A 19492-nucleotide genomic window follows, 5' to 3' on the forward strand; every position below is an offset into this window, starting at 1 on the left:
GTGTATCTCAAATATGCTTTATTTATTTAAAACGTGAATATTCAGTCAGGCATATGTTCGGCCACCTGCGGGCAGCTCCGTGTCTACGGAGCGGCTGCGACGTCATTTGTTTTGTCGCGCTGGATGGAACAACTTTCTCTTCATCTTTCTGATGAACTTCTGCCTTCTAAACTCAATATTTCAATTCCAGGAAACATGTCATCGCCGGTGTCCAAACCCCAGATCATTGCACACATCCAGAAGAGTTTGAACTACACGGTTTTTGACAGTAAATGGATCCCGTGCAGCGCCAAGTTCGTGTGTTTGGGGAACTTTCCCAGAGGAACCGGAGTCCTGCAGGTGTACGAGGTCCAGCACGGGGAGGCGACGCTCGTCAAGGAGGTGTCCGGCCGTCTCTGCTGCTGCACACCTTTGCTCTGAAAAGGCTAAACGAACCTCGCTTTTCCTCCAGCTAACTAGCCAGAGCTGTCTAGAGGGCACTGCTCACCCGTATCCATGGCAACAGGCACCAGAGATGCTCTGCACAACTTACACATCAGTTTTATTTGTTAAGGAAGCTTATTCATTCATGACCAGAGGTGTCAAAAGTATTCACATTCATTACTCAGGTAGAAGTATAGATACTAGAGTTTAAAAATACTCCTGTAGAAGTTGAAGTATCAACTCAAGTTTTTTACTCAAGTAAAACTATAAAAGTACTGGTTTCAAAACTACTTAAAGTATAAAAGTAAAAGTAATGTAAGGGGGAAAAAAGCCATTAAGGACAAAAGCCATTGAAAATGAATGTATCTTAGTATAATGCAAATATATTAAAGAACCATATATGTGTACTATTGAGCATTAACATGTGTTTCAGAGAGCAGGAGATATGATGACTAGTTGCCTATAAGTATTGTAATGGTGCAAAAAGTCAAACTTCAGAGGCATGTTATCATTTATCCTAACCTTTATTGGAATGTACATCCAAGTTTAGTTGCAGGAATCTGAGGGAACGGATGTAAGAACAAAACTGGACAAAAACATCTGAAACAACCACAACCAAATTCACTCTATCCGGATGGAGCAATTTAACTGGATAATTTTTTTTTAAAGGCCGAAATGAAATAGAGTAACGAGGCTGTTTTTAAAATGTAAGGAGTAAAAAGTACAGATAATTGTGTGAAAATGTAAGGAGTAAAAGTAAAATGTCGTCTGAAAAATAATTACTCCAGTGAAGTATTGATAACCAAAATTTATACTTAAGTAAGGTAACAAAGTATTTGTACTTCGTTATTTGACACCTCTGTTCATGACAACATACCATGTAGTGTTTGAGAATTACCAAAGAGCAAGAATAAGTTAAAAGTTAAAGCATGCATGAGAGCTTGACATGTGACATAAAGATACTTGAAATCAACACTTATTTGTGACTTCAAGGTCCATAAAAACATACAGACACATACAAACTGAAAGCTTGAGGATACGGTTTTTTTTTAGCAAAGAAATGATTCATAACTAAGTGCATGTTCCTCCTCCAAGGCTTACGGTGTCCTTGCATTTTGTGTCCCCCCATCTCATGTTTCAGGTAGAGAAACCTAAACCCTTCAAGTGTGGGACGTTTGGAGCCACTTCCCTTCAACAAAGACACATAGCAACCGGGGATTTTGATGGAAATCTCAGTATTTGGTACCTTAACATCTCATTTAATAACATATTATATAGAAATGTCAGAATTTGTATATGTTAGATGCACATTTCAGTTTAAACTTAATCACAATCCCGATGTTCTTTTATTTCTAACCAAAAGTTTTTTAAAAGTATTCTATGAGGTTATTTGCTGACTTAATTGTCCTCCACAGGGATCTTGAAGCACCTGAAGTGTCTGTGTTCACTGTAAAGGCCCACAAAGAGATTGTGAATGCGATCGATGGTGTTGGTGGCCTGGGAATTGGTGAAGGGGCTCCTGAGATCGTAACTGGGAGCAGAGATGGTAATAGCTTTAGAGTATGCTGTAGTTCTGTACTATCAAAACTTGTCATTGCATGCATATCCAGAAAATGGAGAACATGAATAAAAAAAATAAAATAAAACTAATGTTTTATTATTTAACAGGGACAGTGAAGGTCTGGGATCCCAGGCAGAAGGACTCTCCTGTGGCTAACATGGAGCCAGTGGAAGGAGAAACCAGGAGGGACTGCTGGACTGTTGCTTTTGGTATGTAAAATATTAATCACAGTTAAAGTTCATATATTCAGAAACATTTTAGAAATATTGCCTCTTTAACACCGACATACTTTAAGAGAGTAAGACAGTTATGATAAGGGATCTGCTTTCAAGGTGCATCACAGATGACTTTGACAAAGTGTTTTTTGTTTGTTTTATTTTAGGAAGCTAAAATCTGTATGTATATATATATATATATATATATATATATATATATATATATATATATATATATATATATATATATATACATATATATATATATATAATTTTATTTTTACTTATTTTATTTATATTATATATTTTTTATTTTTTTTAAATCAGAGAACTGACATATATATCTTAAATTTCAGGTCATGCCTTCAATGATCAGGACAGATGTGTGTGTGCTGGCTATGACAATGGCGACATCAAACTCTTTGACCTGCGAAACATGTCTCTGCGGTGGGAAACCAACATTAAAAATGGGGTAAGGGGAAAACTCCCGGTGTATTTTGTAAGGTTACTATTAAGGTTTTTCTGAACAGTGTCTTTAGTCATATAACCAGCGTTTCAGCACAGAAGGAAAATGACATCACATCTAATGGAAATTCAAACCAACATTAGCATTCAGTTAGTTCAACTGTACATAACTACTCTATTAAACATTGTTTTTACTTGGATTCATTAGATTTTGTACCAGAATATATGTATATCAATCATAATTTATAGGAAAGGAAGTGGTAAATGCTGAGACAAAGGTGATAGGTTGGACATAAAACAACACAGAAGTTTAATGTTTAATGAGTTTAATGTTCCAGTTAAATGCCACACAAACAGTACTGCACCCCTTTTATTGCAAGTGTCGATGTTCACCTGCCCTTGAAGGTAGTAATTAACAAGTCAGTTAAACACGTTCCTTTGTAGGAATGACAGTTTGTGGTGGAGCCATCCCATGGGATACATACCTAGTGACTGACTGTTTTTATTTCTTACGTCATGACCAGGTGTGCTGTGTGGAGTTTGACAGGAAAGACATCAACATGAACAAGTTGGTGGCCACGTCACTGGAGGGAAAATTCCATGTCTTTGACACGAGAACCCAGCACCCCTCCAAAGGCTTTGCCTCTGTCTCTGAAAAGGTAATTGACCCGGGAGCTCGACAGATGGTTGGCTTCTAATTCAGAGGAGCGTCAGAAAGTTATTATTGTTATTTCAATTCTTACAATTGTATGGTCAAACAGAAATATGAGTATGTTTTGTTTGAGCGTTTTCACAGCTGGAAGTGTTTGTCTGACGTTCTCTGTGGCTTTTTGTCGTTGGCCAAGAATGACACTGGGTCAGAGAGGAGAGAGATGTGTGGGTTTTTGTGGGGAAATCTTGGAAAAACACAGTTAAACCAGCATTAGTGAGCTTGCCAAATGTTTGCGAGGCTTGAGAGAACAGGAGTCTCGGTTGTCTAAATATTTATCCACTTCATCTGGGCGGTCAACAGTTGGTACATTAAAGTCTCCATCCATGAGTCATGAGGTTCCACCAGAAATTGTGATCTACAAAACACAGAAGACACAAATTATATGGATTTAGGACATTTTAAGTACAATCTTAAAGCTCTACATTAAAAATGTCTTTCACCACATCTACAATGGTCTCTTGTTAGTAGATTCGGAAAGGGGCATTTGATGTGTTCACGCTAGTTTTTAAGTAGGTTATACTGTGTTTTTAATTCTCTTTCCCATATCAGAATATTAATGTTTTATAAGCATATTATCTGATAAAAGGAAGGTGGAGCATTGGAGAAGTTTAGAGGTGGGTTAAGAAGTCTCATCACAAATATTTAACTGAATAACAAATATTCTGTCCATTACAAAACAGTGCCAATTTCTTATAAGAGTCAACACTTTAAGACCACATAATCTGACCTTTAGATGCATTCTGGGAAATAAGGAATAATAATACACCTCTTTTTTTTCATTTTAGGCTCATAAGTCAACCATTTGGCAGGTGAAACATTTGCCTCAGAACAGAGAGATCTTCATGACTGCAGGAGGAGCAGGAAACCTACATCTATGGAAATAGTAAGTCATTAAAGATACATTTGTAGGTAGCATTGTTGTATAGTAAGTTTATTTGTATATAAATAATGATTTTGATGGGATTTTCAGTGAGTATCCTGCTCAGAGAAGCAAGAAGGACTCTGATGGCGTGGACGTAGGCGTAGCTGGTTCAGTCAACCTCTTGCAGAACGTCACTTTGTCCACTCAGCCAATCGCCAGCCTCGACTGGAGCCCGGACAAACAGGGCCTGTGTGTGTGTTCAGGTTTTGACCAGTCTGTCCGTGTTCTCATCGTCACAAAACTCAACTTGGTGTGAATAACGAAGACTCACGGTCAAGATCTGTGCGGGCAAATATGAAATCAACCACATCTGCAAGAATGCACTGTGACGGTGTAAATACTGCCCTTTGTGATGCTGAATACTTCTTGTATTTGACAAAAGCAATTTCCACCTGTGAGTCTTGGCAAATGTCTGGATTTTGTACAACTGAACCTCATCTTCCCTCATCTTCCCAGAAACAATTAGATTCAAACGGAATGAGAAATTCTTGAGTTTAGTATTTATTAAAGGATAACCTTGAAATGTGATCATATTGTGCTCAGAAACGCTCTGTAGCACAGTTGTGTAATATTCTCATAAATCCTGTTACTGGGATGAAGAAATGAGCATACACCTGTTGGCTTGGGATAATTTGGGATCAAGTTTTTTTTTGTGTTTTTTTTTTAATGAATTACATGTCTTTGTCAGACAATGTTATGCGTTATGTGTTATTGAAGTTCTCTCTTTGGATTTTTAAGATTAAAAATGCTTTTGGAGAAAAATGAGTTACTTAGTGTCATCTGCCTAACATGATTTCAAATTTCCCCCAAGTGCGGGATGAATAAAGGAGCATCTTATCTATCTATGATTCACTCATAACATTGAGAGTTTGAACTCAAAAGAAGGATCTTTTAATGACAACAGCACAAGAGATGTCTTTGAAACAGAGTAATGTATCTGAGTTTCAAGTAAAGGCACGAGTGGGAATACCAAAGTTGTCAAATCCAGCATCTGAATTTGAAGAAGTCCTGTAGGTCTGGATCGTCCTCTTGTCTGTCATGGATTCTTGCATAGACGCTCTTCAGCAGCGCAGTGCTGCACTTTTCTTCCAAAATACCAATGTATTTCTCTATACAACCTGTGAACATGGCCAGAGATTAGTTAATCAAAATGTACAGTATCCGTTACGCAAATCTCCTTTTTCAAAGATCATATTCATTCGGCTTTTTCTATTTTTTTTTCAAAACCAATTCATTGGACTTAATTATTCTAATAATTGATCTCTGTTTTTTAAAGTTCTTTTCGTTCATGGATATACTGTTTGTGTAACTGTGTAATATGCCATTCATCTGGCAGCTGAGTGTGTTCTATGTCTAAATATATGAAACCTTTATTAAACTGCTTTTTTGAATTAAATTAAGCTTTGAATTTTCCAATATATCGTAAATGTGATGTTTGTTTAATTCTGTTCATTCAGGTTCAACAAGTTCTTGTCTGAAGAACATTATTTGTTTCATAAAAAATATGAAATTCCTTTCATGTTTCTTCTCTGGCTGTGGGCGACTCTTGTATTATACTAATACACTCGTATAAGCTTTAAAGATAATGTTACTTGTATTGATTAATTTGATCATGTCTGTGGTGTTTATGACAATCATAAATGGTAATCACTTAGGCCCATGACTTTGCCGTAAGCCACCAAGCTGGGGCCGAGCTGCGCGTGGTCGTATTGCTCTTGTGACATCAGTATGCGGATGATCTCTCCATTGATGAAGGCGTCGTCGTAGCTTTGCTCGGCCGGAGGCTTCTGAGGGAACCTGCAGTAAACGTCCAGCGCTGCCGGGGGATCGGAGCGCTCCAGCAGCTGAGCCAGCTCAGTGTACGCATCGTGGATCTGAACAAGTCAAGTGTTTATCGCAATTTATCTGGATTAAATCAATAATACACATCAGCAAACTGTTAATCTGTATTCATACTTAGTTCATGAAATTTCTGAGTCTTTCAAAATGCCAATACAATAGACCAGGCACTGATCAACAAATGTAAGGCGACAGACGTCCTCTAAGAAATATGTGAGCTAAAGTTCTCAACAGCCAGGATGTCAAATATTTTAGAAATGTATCCCCCAGAGTAGTATGTAAAGACTCCATGAGAATCCAAAACTTAAGACTGGAGTTAGTCACACCTGAGTGACACAGTTGTGTGGACATTTTATCTTCTTGAAGTTATTGTGAACTGCATAGCAAAAGTATTTACAGAACATGTGTGACAGATAGCAGCTGACCTCCGGCGCCATGGCCATGACCTCTCGGTAAAGCTGCTGTGCCTGGTCCTGGGTGTGTGTTGAGCGTGAGAGGGCCCGAGCGAGACCCAGCCGCGACACGTGAGACCTGCGGTTAACTGGACTGGACGTGCTGGCTCTGTGTGCTGCACCAGACTCTGATATGAAAATGAATACATAAACAGAGGCAAAGAGCTTCATAATGCTTCATCATAAATGATAGAATGAAAACAGCTGAACATTTTCATCTCATCGTTGATATGTTTGATCAGTTTCATTGTCATATACACAGTACTCGAGTTGTAAAAAAAAATCAGGGGGGATGGTGGATTTTATCATATGGGACAGATAATTTGTGCTGATTACAAATAATATAATATATTACAAATAATAGCAGTGACCAAAACACCTGCAGAAATACTGCAGGAATGACATAGCAGCAGTTAAATGCAGCCTTCTGTAAGCTTTAAATATTCACTGGGCTTACATCAAATACATCAAAACACAACAATAAAAAACAGTTTTCTGAACTTATCAATATGACTCTGTCCTTCACAGGATAAGTAAAATGGATCACTGCAAAAACTCAAAATCTTAACAAGAATATTTGTCTTATTTCTAGTTAAAATGTCTCATTTTAGTAAAAAAATCTCACACTTAAAACAAGACTCATCACTGGAAAAAAAATTCACCTGTTTCAAGTAGATTTTCAATTAAAATAAGTAGAAAATAATCTGCCAGTGGAACAAGATGTTTTTGCTTGTAATGAGAAGATAAATCTTGTCCCACTGGCAGATTTTTCCTACTTATTTCAAGTAAAAATTTACTTGAAACAGGGGAAAATGGTCAAATAAGTTATTTTTCTGGTGTTATTTTTCTGGTGTTATTTTTCTGGTGTTATTTTTCTGGTGATGACTCTAAATGTTGAAATAGCAGTAAAACCACATTCATTGATGAAATGACATAAGGGATGGAAAGGGGGGATGGCAGTTTTACAGGGGGGATGATTTTTACTGTTTTTATTTCAGGGGGGGCTGCCATCCCCCCTCATCCCCCCTCAACTCGAGTACTGCATATACCTGACAGTTAATGTACCTTAAAGAATGTGTGATCAGAAGTCCTCATCACTACTGTCAGGGTAAACTTTATGTTGGAGTATGCACAGTAAAGACATATTATTTAGAAAAAGAACATACTTGTATTGTAATTATTAAACCTCGATGTGTTTAAAGTGGTGCAATGTTTGTTTTGTTTTTTTATTTGTTTTCTTTATAACATTTTTCATGCCCCAGTAACAGCCTTCTGTCTGAACTTACACAGAGTAAAAGAAGCATGTCTTCTTTATCACCCAGATTCATTTCAGTTTGAAAAGATTCCTGAGAAGAAGAGTTTAATTTGTCTGTCAACGCGTTTGTCACGCCTTACCCTCCGCAGTTTCAGCAGTTTCAAGAGAACAGTCCTGTTTGGACTTGTTGGCAGGTAGCTTCGGTTTGGTCCCGCTGCTGGAAGGTTTAACTGATTTATCCGGCCTCGCAGCTGCTCCAGCTCTCCCTCTGCAGGGGAAAACAATATATAACTCAAACCCTCCAAAACTCATTACTAAATGGGAAAAACAAGTCTTTCGAGTGAATAAAGAGAAAGGTTTAAGCTGTGCTTGTGTTCAAAAATGGAAAACATCACATTTTTGTTAGCTGTAATGTTTAGTTACAGCAACACCAACTGTTATCTTCACTGGGATTGTTTTCTTTTGATGTGCATTCATAACTCTTTCTGCAGTTCTGCTCTGCTTTATGAGTTAGAAACAGTGTGGGCCTATAAAAAGTATGTGTCTAGAGAAAAACCTCCATGAACAGAAAATATCAAAGGCGTCCACAAACAAGCACATAACGTATCTCTGCAGGCTGGCAGCATGACTCACCTAACTGCAGGGGCTTTGGCTGGAGGCCGAGCAGCCTTCCCTGCCCTGACGGGGGCTGCAGTGGCAGGAGCCGGAGCTTTGGCCACGGCTACCTGCCCCCGACTAAGCCCTCCTCGGCCTGGCTTGGCTCCTCTTTTTGCCACACTGCTATCACGAAATTCCTTCACTGGGGCTTTTTCGGTGATGAGCTGTGGGGTATTTTTCTTGTTTTCCGCCTCCAGCTGGTCCTGCCACCACTTTTGCTCTATAAGCCAAGAGAATAATGTGAACGTGGAGACTATCAGCATTTCATCCTGTGCTAAAAGTGGAAAGTGGAAACTCACTGCTCAACTGTTCAGGTGGGTTTCCACTGAGAGGCTTCTCTTCCAGCTCGATGCTGGCCCGGAAGCTGAGGCAGGCACCGTCTCTGGCTTCATTTGACTTCTCTGAATTTGGGTTGTTGTCATATTGAGCCAGCTGGGCCAGGCCGAGGAGGCACAGGGCCTGGCTGTCCCTCGGAGCGGTCACTACGGCTAGTTGACATGTCTAAACAACAACGTTAGAGTAGAGAGAAGATACAAATCCAAGTTCTGTCACACCCAGGGTTGCCACCTTTCAGAAATAGAAATAAGGGACGCCCTGATTTCAGCAGCGCATGAGCCAAAAAAAAAAAGCCCCAAAACTTCTAAACTGAATAAAAATGTGTTTATTTTATATGAAAAAACTAAATGCTTTGATTTAAAGTTTAAAGTGCTTTAATAGCATTGAACTTTCATGACTGTACAGACAGACAACCATACTAGCAACTGAAATATCCTCCTATGCTACGTATGTCCACATCAGCCCAGATGTATAATATAGCCTACAGGTGAAGAATATGGTGTAAATGTTAATTTATTTCAATAATTCAACTACAATATGGTGTAAAAAATAATTTATTTCAATAATTCAACTAGAATATGGTGTAAAAGTTAATTTATTTCAATAATACAACTAGAATATGGTGTAAAAGTTAATTTATTTCAATAATTCAACTAGAATATGGTGTAAAAGTTAACTTATTTCAATAATTCAACTAGAATATGGTGTAAAAGTTAATTTATTTCAATAATTCAACTAGAATATGGTGTAAAAGTTAATTTATTTCAATAATTCAACTAGAATATGGTGTAAAGGTTCATTTATTTCAATAATTCAACTAGAATATGGTGTAAAAGTTAATGAAAATACGGTACAAATCGTGTCCCGTATTAGTTCAATACGGGACGCCACCTTTTTTTTTCAAATAAAGGACAATTCCGTATTTTACGGGACGGGTGGCAACCCTAGTCACACCAGACACTTGTGAACACTATGTTTTTCACTTCTTCCTTCTCCTTTTCAAACACAGCTGCTGCTACCAAAAAAGCCCAAACTGTTCCATTTGAATTCCTTGTTTAAGTCTGTTACTTTACACTGCTGTGATAAAGACTTTGAATTGAAACTTTGAATTGAGTAGAATATAAGCACACGTTTTTCAACTAGAAACACTGACTCATTTCTGTGTTACTATTCATTTAGTGAAGTGTGGTAAGAACAAGCCAGCAGTGCAGACTCTTACTCTCTCCTGCATGTCCAGCAGCTCCTGACAGGGAGGGATGGAGGTGACACGTATCAGAGCTGTGAGAGCCTGGCATCTCTTCGCCACCAGGCACTCCCTCCTACTGTCAGCCTTGGACTGATGTTGGCCCTGCTGGATCATCTTCTGCAGCAGGGTAAAGTGGGCATGCAGCAGCACCCACTCCAGCTGCCTGCTCACCTCACCACGACACACACTCTGACTCAGACTCTGGGCTGCCAGCACTGCTGCGCTAAAATGTTCCAGCACAGGGAGGAAAAAGATACTTTTAAAAAGGCTTGTATACACCTCAAAGTGGCTCATTCGGTTAAATTCTGAGGATTTCTTTGCTGTGTCACTGAATGACTCTCACCCAAATAGATCTTCTGTGTAACTTACATGTGATAAACCTGTTCAGCACTCATGGCCTTCTCTGTCAACGTGTTCCTCTCCTGCAGCTGAGCAAAGGAGAGAAGACCACGGAGGAACTGCACACTGAGGCTGGACAGAGGATCTGATGAATCCTCTTCCACTTGGCTGTAAATCGGGATGAAGAATTACAACACAGAACCAGCAGAAGAGATGACCCTGATGGACATACTGTACACGCGACATTCGCAGTTAGGATTTCTGTGCTCCACTATAGACGAATCCGGCGACCGGTTTGTGTGCGCCGCCATCTTGCGGCGGCGCCATTGCTGCGGTGGCAGGTGTCAATCTGCCACCGCAGCGCTGTTATTGTAACCTGACGCTCTACAGCATCATTATAGCTGGATTGATGATGTTAGACAGTGGCCTTCCATAAATAATGAAGGTATCTTAAATTAATGCTGATGTTAATTTATAAATAATGATTTGTTTGAGCGATAAGCAGGAAAGAATAGAGGAATAGGGAGATAAGGGAGTGTATGATTAAACACTGTAATATAGCTCTCTCCACCTCCTCTCCTTACGAGGCATGTCTGCACAATTAAATATTACCTGTGTATGTTTTGTTTAATTTTAGGTATCCAATAATATTTTATTGATCGCCTGGCGTCCGATGACGAAAAAAAACGCAATTACAGGTCTCTAATTGAAGGGCAGAACTATCTCAGCTCCGGATGATACAGAATACATACATACATAACCCCAATCTGCAGATAAAACTAGTTTGTTGAGGAAAAAATATTAACTCTATTTGTAGCTGCAGAAGAAAAAAATAATCTCACGAGGAAAACAAAAATATTGCTCATGTCTCGGAGCCTCTTCAGCATAAAAAAAAAGAAAAGAGAAGTAAGAGTAATAAAAAAGATGTACTGTATGTTGTACTATTATACTAATTTATTGAAACACATGGCGAGTCAAACATTTACCAAAGCAGCTGTCAAACACTAAACAAGGTAGTAAGACGTGGGTTGTGCAGAACTGCGGCAGTAAATCCTCATCGGAGCTCCACTAGTAGTGATTTCATATGGATCAAACCGTTAATAATCATTATTTTCTCCATATACCGCTCCCTGGCTTCCTTGTTTAAGGTATCCAGGTAAATTCCAGTTCCTTTCCAGCAGTTTAACATCTTTTTTTTGCGTTCCGTCTGTTCACTTGGTGAAACAGAAAAGTGGTTTTGACAGTCCGTCCCGTCTTCATTCACTATCAAAACAAATGCACGTGACGGGACAGGAGTTTTCCGATGATACAAATACATTAAGAGAGCCTGGCAGGGAGCGGAGTAATAGATCCATACGTATATATGTCTATGGGCTGGAGCGGAGGAGCGGAGCCGCCACCGCAGCGGCCCGCTCGACTTCCGGGTTTCGCCGGATTCGTCTATACTGGGTAGTGGAAAACGTGAGGCTAAATTCAGACTCTTTAAAAAAAGCTGATTGCGGATGACACTTCCCATCTTATGTCTCCTGCAGGCTCACACATCCTGTTACATTACTAATGTTGTTGTGCCCTCACACTTTATCTTTTTTGCTGAACGCACCTATCACCACACACACGCACGCGCACACACACCTCCTGCTGCAGCGCTGGCTGACAAAGTGCTCCAGTCCCTGATGTAAGAATAGTGCAGCCTCCTTCTCCGTGCCCTCAGAGATTTTCTGCTCCTGCTGCAGCGAAGCCAGGCCTGTAAAGAATCTGAGAAAATCAGAGTAACACAGATATAAAACAAAACTGGCTCAGAGTCTGATTCTTAGATATTTCGAGGTACTTGAGGAGCTGGTTTTAAGGCCCTCTTATGTTACCATGACACATATTTCCATATTTTGATCCCTTTTTACTTGGCTCTTATTTAGCTATACACGTTTTTTTAAAGTAGAAGAATACAATCATGATCTACTATCTCATTTTCACTGGTTGGCTTTGAAAAAATGCCCCCAGCTCTAAGGAAAATCAAGTTATTCTAGTAATTATTGTTAGTATCATTATTTAATTTAACTTTTTATTTATTCCGAACATGGAAATATGCAAACAGAAAAAACAAAAAAACAAACAAGTAAAATAACAACAACACAATCATCAACTAAAGCATATTCCATAACCAGAAAGGAGCAGGAAGAAGAAAATCTTATTATTATACCTGTCCCTCCCTCAAAACAAAATTGAACAATAATAACAGATAGTCTGCACGATTACAATTACTCAATTCACATCACAAAAGAAAGGAAAACAAAAAAATCAAGGATAGATTGTCCGTCTCCATACGCATATATTATAAATCTTAACTATTTCATCGATACGTTGCTATTTTTTTCTCTTTAAATTTTTTTAAAAACTGAAATATGTTTATACAGCCCTTTAAATCGTCATGTAATGAATTCCATAACTTAATTCTAACAACAGAAACACTCATCTGCTTTAAAGTTGTTCGGGCAAGTAGATGTTTAAAATTAAAATTTCTTCGACTATCTTCATTATTTGAACTGAAAGTAAACATATATTGTAAATTTTCTGGTAATGCTTTACATTTAGCTGTGTACCGGTACATGATTGTGAGTGTCTGTAACATAACCAAATCATTGAGTTTCAGTAATCTTGATTCAATAAATAATCTGTTGGTGTGTTCTCTGTAATGCGCATTGTAAATAACTCTAAGTGCTCTTTTCTGTAGTAAAAATAAAGGATTCATATTAGTTGAATATGTGTTGATATGTGTTTAATAGCAACTTAAAATGACTAGTTTGTCCTTGTTTCAGCAGTATTTCTGTGCACCAACCTGAGAGCAGGGTGCAGAGGGCGCAGTGCCAGGCCGCTCTGAAGGTGCTGCAGAGCCTCTCTGCTCCTCCCTTGGAGCAACAGAAGCCTTCCAACGTGAAGACTGAACTCCCAGCTGTCTGGACTCAAACCCCAGGCGTCCAGGTACTTCATTAGGGCTCGGTGGAGACAGCCTTCCTCATGCTGCATGACCGTGTTGCTACCCTGGAACAACATCAACACCATTACTCGGATGGGGAAGCTTCACTCCAGCAGTCATGACTCAGTGAATTCATGTACTATATTCATTGTAAAAAATATTTTTTTTTCATCAATTTCTACCCTATTTTTTTCTTTTCAAATGTTTGTTCAGTCTGTATTGATTTCAAAATTACATATATTAAATACTAAATCAGCAGTATTTCAAGATAAAGTAATTAAAGCACTACTGCTCACTAGAATCAGAGGAAACATACTGTGGAGAATGAAAGAATTACTTTGAAAGCTTTCTTGGAGAGCACCGTGTAGAGTGTCTGAATATAATCTGCTTTGCTGGACTGGCCCTGCTCTTTGAGATGCTGATACTCCTTATCCAAGGCTTGGAGCTGGCTCTCCACCGTGGGTGTGCCCACGAAACCGTGCAGTTTACAAACAGCAAGGATGTCATCTTGAAGTGCTGTTGTTTTGGCATCGCTTAACTCCTCTCTGTCCTTGTCAGCCTGGATATGAGGGAAGGACAGGTCATGGACCTCTGAACCTTTCCCATATTTAAGGAGCATTTTACCAACATTATGATTCAATAGTAACACTAAAATGTGTAAAATATTAACTATTCAGTAAAGAGAGATTACTCCTGCAACCAATTAGTAGAGAATGTTTCCCCTTTAAGCTCAAACTGAATACATCTCTAAAATTCTGCTCTTCATGACAAATTTATACTTGTACTACATAACAAACTGTATGATTTTCAGAGCATTTCAATTACTTGCGTGGGTGGGAGAATCCTTGAAAATGTGCAATAAACAGCAGTCTTTTCAAAGCCTTTAGGGCTATACATGCAAGGGACATTTCTAACAAGGAAACCACCTCAGAATGAGTATCAGCAGTATGTAAATAACATACATAAAAGATATCCTCATGCATGTTTGGCTGCAGACTTCCATCTGCGTGAAAGCAGCATGTCAGTACCTTCCTCTGGAGGCCATACATTTCTGTAGCATAGTGCTGCTCCTCCAGAACCAGACCCAGCAGAAAGTGGAGCCTGGGATCTTTGGACCTGACTCTGATAGCTGACGCATAATAAACAGCAGCCTGCTCCAGGCTCTGCAGAGGAGACTCTCCGTCCTCATCCTGCACCTGGCCCCCTATACGGCAATGTCAAAAATAAACAGTGAGGTCTACGGTGCTGTATGGACACATGAAACAACAACACCAGAGTAGTTGCATTTATCTGTGACAGAAATTCCACTAAAACTGAGTCAAACCGTTCATTGTTACTCTGAAAAACAAGAAGTGGATTCATTAAAAACCCTTCATAGTTAGGAGCACTTTTACATGATGTTATTTAATGGTTTAGGAATGAAACGTCATAACCTGTAGGTCAAATTTTCCAAAGAGTAATGCCCTTCTAATAAAAGAACAAAAACAAATAGTTATTCTCTTTTAATAGGATTTGCTTTCCTTCTGGATTGTAGTGAGAATCGTCAGAACCATCCAAGCATAAATGCTTCACAGTACACTGCAGAATGATGGATAAAACGATCTCCCATTAAGCCGCCTTCTCTTTTACTTACCAATGACTCAGTGGGCTTTTTGCAATGAAATATTCAGAGAGAGTAACTTCCCGTGTCAAGAGCACATTTATCAGTCAGGTCTGTCACGACTAGCGAACCAGATCAGCAGCTACTGAGCCTCTGAGATAAATTTAGCTATTTCCCTTTCTGATAACATTTGAAAAAAACAAAACAAAAAAACAACAACCATGCAGTGCTTTTAACTGATAAAGATGTTTCACAGGCATTACATATAAGCATCTGATGTATTCATTCATGCCCAAAAGCTCATTATTTAAAAAAAAAAAAAAAAAGTTTTATCACAATTTAGACCAAATCATGTGTTTTACAGAGCTCCAAACTATCAGATCAAACTAAGCAGCACTTTTGGATACTCATTTTGATCTGGAACAAAAAAAAAAAAACTTTGTCATATTTTAGGAAGTCTGTTTCTCTTGGTCTGGTGTTTCTTCTCGGTTCCACAGACTCTCATTCAGTCATCTGGGATCAGTCTCAAATGTCAGTCCTGTGAGTCACCGAACAATTAGCCAGGCACAAGTAGCTGAGAAAACATGAGCTGTAACTCGAGTGTCTGGCACATTAGACACAAGAAGACGTTTCAGAGGCAACTACAAACTCGTCCATTTTCATGTTTTTTTTAACAGCTACTGTTGAGCTGCTGTGCTGATGAAGAGCAAGAAAAAAAAAAATATCCCCATTTCAAGGGCACATGTATAAACTCAAGACAATTTAAATAGATACGCAAGCATTTTAAAAGGGATCACTTTAGTGAAGAAAGCATAATATATTTATGTTCACTTTGACTCTCATTCTGTTTTGCATCAATGTCCATAACTACAACAGTAATTATTAGTTAAGAGTTAGACTCTGGTGGTGAGAAGAGTCTGGGGAATGTATTGCAAGTTTAATTGACTTAATGAAGTTGCACGACTTTTGCCTTTGAGCTTTGACAAGTGACTTCTGAATCTATACTCTTAGTCTGGAAGATGTGCCTGGTTTTGGGAGGTGCTTCCTGTAGAGCTCCAGATGCTCCTTGGCCAAGAGACACAAGTTGTCCACATTTTCTTCTCCTGCTGTCATTTGCAATCTTTTCTCCCAGTTACGCATCTGTTGTAAACAAATAAAACAGGACAAGCAGTGCAATGTAAAGAAACAGCAGTAGCGTGACAGTAGGTGATGACTATGTAATTGCTCATTAAAACTTATGATTGCAGGTGGAAATAAAGAATGTAGTAAAGCTTAATCTTCTGAACAAGAAACATTGGTTAGGTCACATATGGTTTTGATAAAATCATTTACACTGAACATAAAAAAATATATATAAATATGCCTTCATCTCTTTTCCACACTTGAGTAGAATAAGCAATGTACGGGAATTTTTGCAAAGTTAGAGGTGCTTAGACAAAGACTTACTGGTTTATAACAAAATAGAGTTACTGACTCTCGATTCAGTCTTAAATATCTATGAATAACATGTAATATAAATGATTAAAAAACAGCAGTCAGTGAAAATAGAGGTCCAGGGTTTATCTTACATTCAATTACATTAGCAAACAATTTGGAGGTTAAAGTGGGGTTCTGCACTTTGCCCCATATTGCATCTACAGTATATCTGGATTGAAAAAGGTGGGAATTGAATGAGTAACCTCATGACTGAAAGTCAGTTTCTCTATGGCCTGGCCTGAAGTCGTTCCCATCCATTAAACACTGACAATTTGTAGATAAATACACAGCCAGTAAATCATCTTGAAGTTACAGTCTGTAACAACATCTTTAAATGTTACATTTTTGCCTGTTTATATCTCATGGGTAGATGAACCTAAATTCTGGATCTTAACAACTAAATATAGATTAAAAATGCAAAGTAATTTTTTTTACCTCACAAACATGTTTTGTCTCTATCTCCAAACATTTGGATGATGCAAAGTGTTCCTTATACCAATCTGTCTCTGTTACATCCTGAATCAAAAGACAAACAACTGTTAAAATAAATGTTTTGCAAAAGTCAAGTCATTAAGAGAAAGGACTGAAGTGTGTTTACCAGAGTCAATCAGCCAATTACAGCTCTCATTTGAAATCATATTTGATCACAATAATAACAATTTGAACGGAAAAAAGATGAACAACCTTCAGCTCTTTGTTTTCACAAGCCTGCACACAATTTCAATTCAATTCAATTTTATTTATATAGCGTCTAATACAACAGATGTTGTCTCTAGACGCTTTCCAGAGATCCAGAACATGAACATAAACATAAACATAAACCCCTGAGCAATTATTACATAAACAATGGCAGGTAAAAACTCCCATAGTGGGAGAAAAGCCTTAAGCCAAACAGTGGCAAGAAAAGACTCCCCTTACCCACAACCACATACATACACAATATAGTTTTACCATGGAGGTCAAACTGGCACTTAGTGATTGTGAAAGGAGGTCTGACTTGTAAATAAAGGATGAGCAGAGTCAAAGTCGATAGAAGTGATTCTGGCAGAGCTGAGAACCCCTTAATCTTTCATCCTGACCTTTGCATCCAGGCTCCCTGCGGGTTTGTGTGGACAGTCCAGAGAGTGTGGCCCGAGCTCAGTGAGCTCCATCACACTGTCACATCCTTTAAAAAAAAGAAAAAAAGAAACACAATCTAAAAAACAATAAACACATACATAAGAGGTGTACTACTCTAGTCTTATACTTCACTATGGTCAACTTTCAATAGTTTATCCAACATCTGTGGGGAATTATTTCCCTTTAACAATAGGCAGCTCTCCAAACTAACAACTAAACTAAACACTGGAAAGATGTGTTGATTATGTACAAACACAGATCTGACTAAGCAGGAAAATCTCTGCTGGATATAAAGGCTTTACATAAAATCCAGCTTTCATCCCATGGCAGCCAGTTATATGAAGTTTTACTTACAGTTACAATCCCCGTTTCATTACAGCAACATAATCTTTGTCTACAGTCCTATCCTGTTATATGATAGCAGGTAGGGTAGTAGATCAGGTAATCACCACTGGTGAGGCGTTAGGTAGAGGGCAGCAAGCATATTAACAGTCTTGTTATACAAGAATTTGTTATAGATAAAGCTACGCTGAGGGAAGAAATTATTTAATAGTTTTTAAAACAGCAAAGTTACAGTAATAACTTCTTTATTACCTGATGTCACATTCAAGTTCTTCAAAGGTGAGAAAGTTAGTGCCTTCATAAATGTACCATTTGCTCTTTGCTTGTTACACCTCCCACACTCAACTCAATAAATAAAGATGCTCCTCTTCAGGCAAATGTTTTTTAAAAGTTGGCGCTCTAAGCTTTACCTCGGTAATGAAAAAAACACTTGACAGGGGAGACTGACATCATCTTGTCAAGGCCCATTTCAGGAACCGTCCAGCTGTCTACCAGAGGACAGTTGCTGAGAGGGTCCACTTTTGATCTTCGTGCCAGCATCTCAATGTAAGGCCTGGAGAAGACGCTCTTTGGTTCACTGTAAGTCAGAAGGAAAACCCGCTTGATCTACATTTGCAGAACTTCAATACAGAAGGCAAATCGCAGTCTGGACAAATGAGACATGAGACAATTGAAAAATGTTTCAATACTAAATATTGTCTTCTGCCCATGAATTATATTTTCAGGGTCCACTTAGGTTTACATAACTTAATATGCACAAAGACATGTTGTTAAACACTGAAAGACGTATTTTATCCTCAACGTGAAAGACTGTTTCACCTCTTGCCTCTTTCAGGCCGCCCACTGAATTAACCAATTTGCTGTATACGGTCAAAAATTGTAAAGTGAAGGACAGCTGCTTAATCTTTGTCTGAGGTTTTGTCAAACAAGCCAGTAGTAAATCTTGGAGAAAGCAGCAAAAACACAATAAAAACAAACAGGTCCTTTTAATATGAATGAAATGGGGAAAATATAAATTACTAATAACTAAAATTATTCTGTATGACTCCGAGTAGCTAAATCAAGATATAATAAATAAAAATTACATATGATTTTTTTGCTTTGATTTGTGTTAAAAATATGTACTTTTATAATTATAATAACATCAATCACTTTTCTCACGAACTCTCCGTTAAGGTCTCACCTGCCGTGGATGGACACAGGCCTGTAAAAGGCACTGAGGGACACGGGGCATTCATAGTCCAGCTGCTGCTTCCCATCAGTGAAGGTCACCGGCATGGGAATCAGTTCTCGAGTCACCAACACCGTGTACATCTGAGTCAGACAGGCATTCCTTAATAATAAATACACTGGTGCAGCAACACAACAGAGCAGTATTAAACTTAAATGACCCAAACAAGACTACTGGAATTTATCTTATTTCACACCTCTCATTATTGATGCAAAGCAACTCAAAGAGTATGGAGCTTTAAACTATACATCTTACTACCTGTTATTAGGGATAATGGGGGAAAACTGCAGTGATATGGAAATAAAGCTATCTTAAATATGAATACATTTTA

The 19492-nt window shown here is 38.4% G+C and overlaps 2 protein-coding genes across 3 annotated transcripts; one reads left to right on the forward strand and one right to left on the reverse strand.

The window, feature by feature from the left end:
• The first annotated feature begins 114 nt into the window (after positions 1–114).
• On the forward strand, positions 115–6125 carry dnaaf10 (dynein axonemal assembly factor 10). 2 transcript variants are annotated; one of them, XR_009784382.1, is made up of 9 exons: positions 115–381; positions 1565–1665; positions 1839–1969; positions 2092–2193; positions 2556–2671; positions 3189–3323; positions 4162–4259; positions 4347–4631; positions 5954–6125. XR_009784382.1 is itself a non-coding variant. In XM_061745642.1 (8 exons), exons 1-8 carry the CDS (start codon positions 124–126, stop codon positions 4552–4554), a joined length of 1149 nt encoding a protein of 382 aa, XP_061601626.1. In that variant the 5' UTR covers positions 115–123; the 3' UTR covers positions 4555–5694. The 2 variants fall into 2 exon arrangements, 1 of the variants encoding a protein (XP_061601626.1); XM_061745642.1 differs by lacking the exon at positions 5954–6125 and having other exon boundaries at positions 4347–5694.
• On the reverse strand, positions 3037–19244 carry LOC133463560 (uncharacterized). The gene is made up of 17 exons (XM_061745155.1): positions 19114–19244; positions 18341–18507; positions 17549–17634; positions 16019–16133; positions 14422–14597; positions 13731–13952; positions 13256–13458; positions 12055–12177; positions 10453–10590; positions 10057–10306; positions 8801–9002; positions 8478–8721; positions 7985–8112; positions 6563–6717; positions 5950–6172; positions 5269–5416; positions 3037–3731 (listed from the first exon to the last, which is right to left on the reverse strand). The coding sequence occupies exons 1-16, from the start codon at positions 19242–19244 to the stop codon at positions 5277–5279; spliced, it is 2703 nt and encodes a 900-aa protein (XP_061601139.1). The 3' UTR covers positions 3037–3731; positions 5269–5276.
• Between the last annotated feature and the right edge of the window lie 248 nt (positions 19245–19492).

Source organism: Cololabis saira, chromosome 17 (assembly GCF_033807715.1).
Source record: "Cololabis saira isolate AMF1-May2022 chromosome 17, fColSai1.1, whole genome shotgun sequence".
Classification (NCBI taxonomy): Eukaryota; Metazoa; Chordata; class Actinopteri; order Beloniformes; family Belonidae; genus Cololabis; species Cololabis saira.

Excerpts from the sequence above, each read along its gene's own strand:
- dnaaf10 (XM_061745642.1), top strand. The coding sequence starts at position 124 with ATGGAACAACTTTCTCTTCATCTTTCTGATGAACTTCTGCCTTCTAAA. Across the intron at positions 3,324-4,161 it reads TTGCCTCTGTCTCTGAAAAG|GCTCATAAGTCAACCATTTG; the intron begins GTAATTGACCCG and ends TTTTCATTTTAG. Across the intron at positions 4,260-4,346 it reads AACCTACATCTATGGAAATA|TGAGTATCCTGCTCAGAGAA; the intron begins GTAAGTCATTAA and ends TGGGATTTTCAG.
- LOC133463560 (XM_061745155.1), bottom strand. The coding sequence starts at position 19,244 with ATGTACACGGTGTTGGTGACTCGAGAACTGATTCCCATGCCGGTGACC. Across the intron at positions 13,953-14,421 it reads TGTATGGCCTCCAGAGGAAG|GCTGACAAGGACAGAGAGGA; the intron begins GTACTGACATGC and ends CCTCATATCCAG. Across the intron at positions 10,307-10,452 it reads GCTGAACAGGTTTATCACAT|CGCAGCAGTGCTGGCAGCCC; the intron begins GTAAGTTACACA and ends GGAACATTTTAG.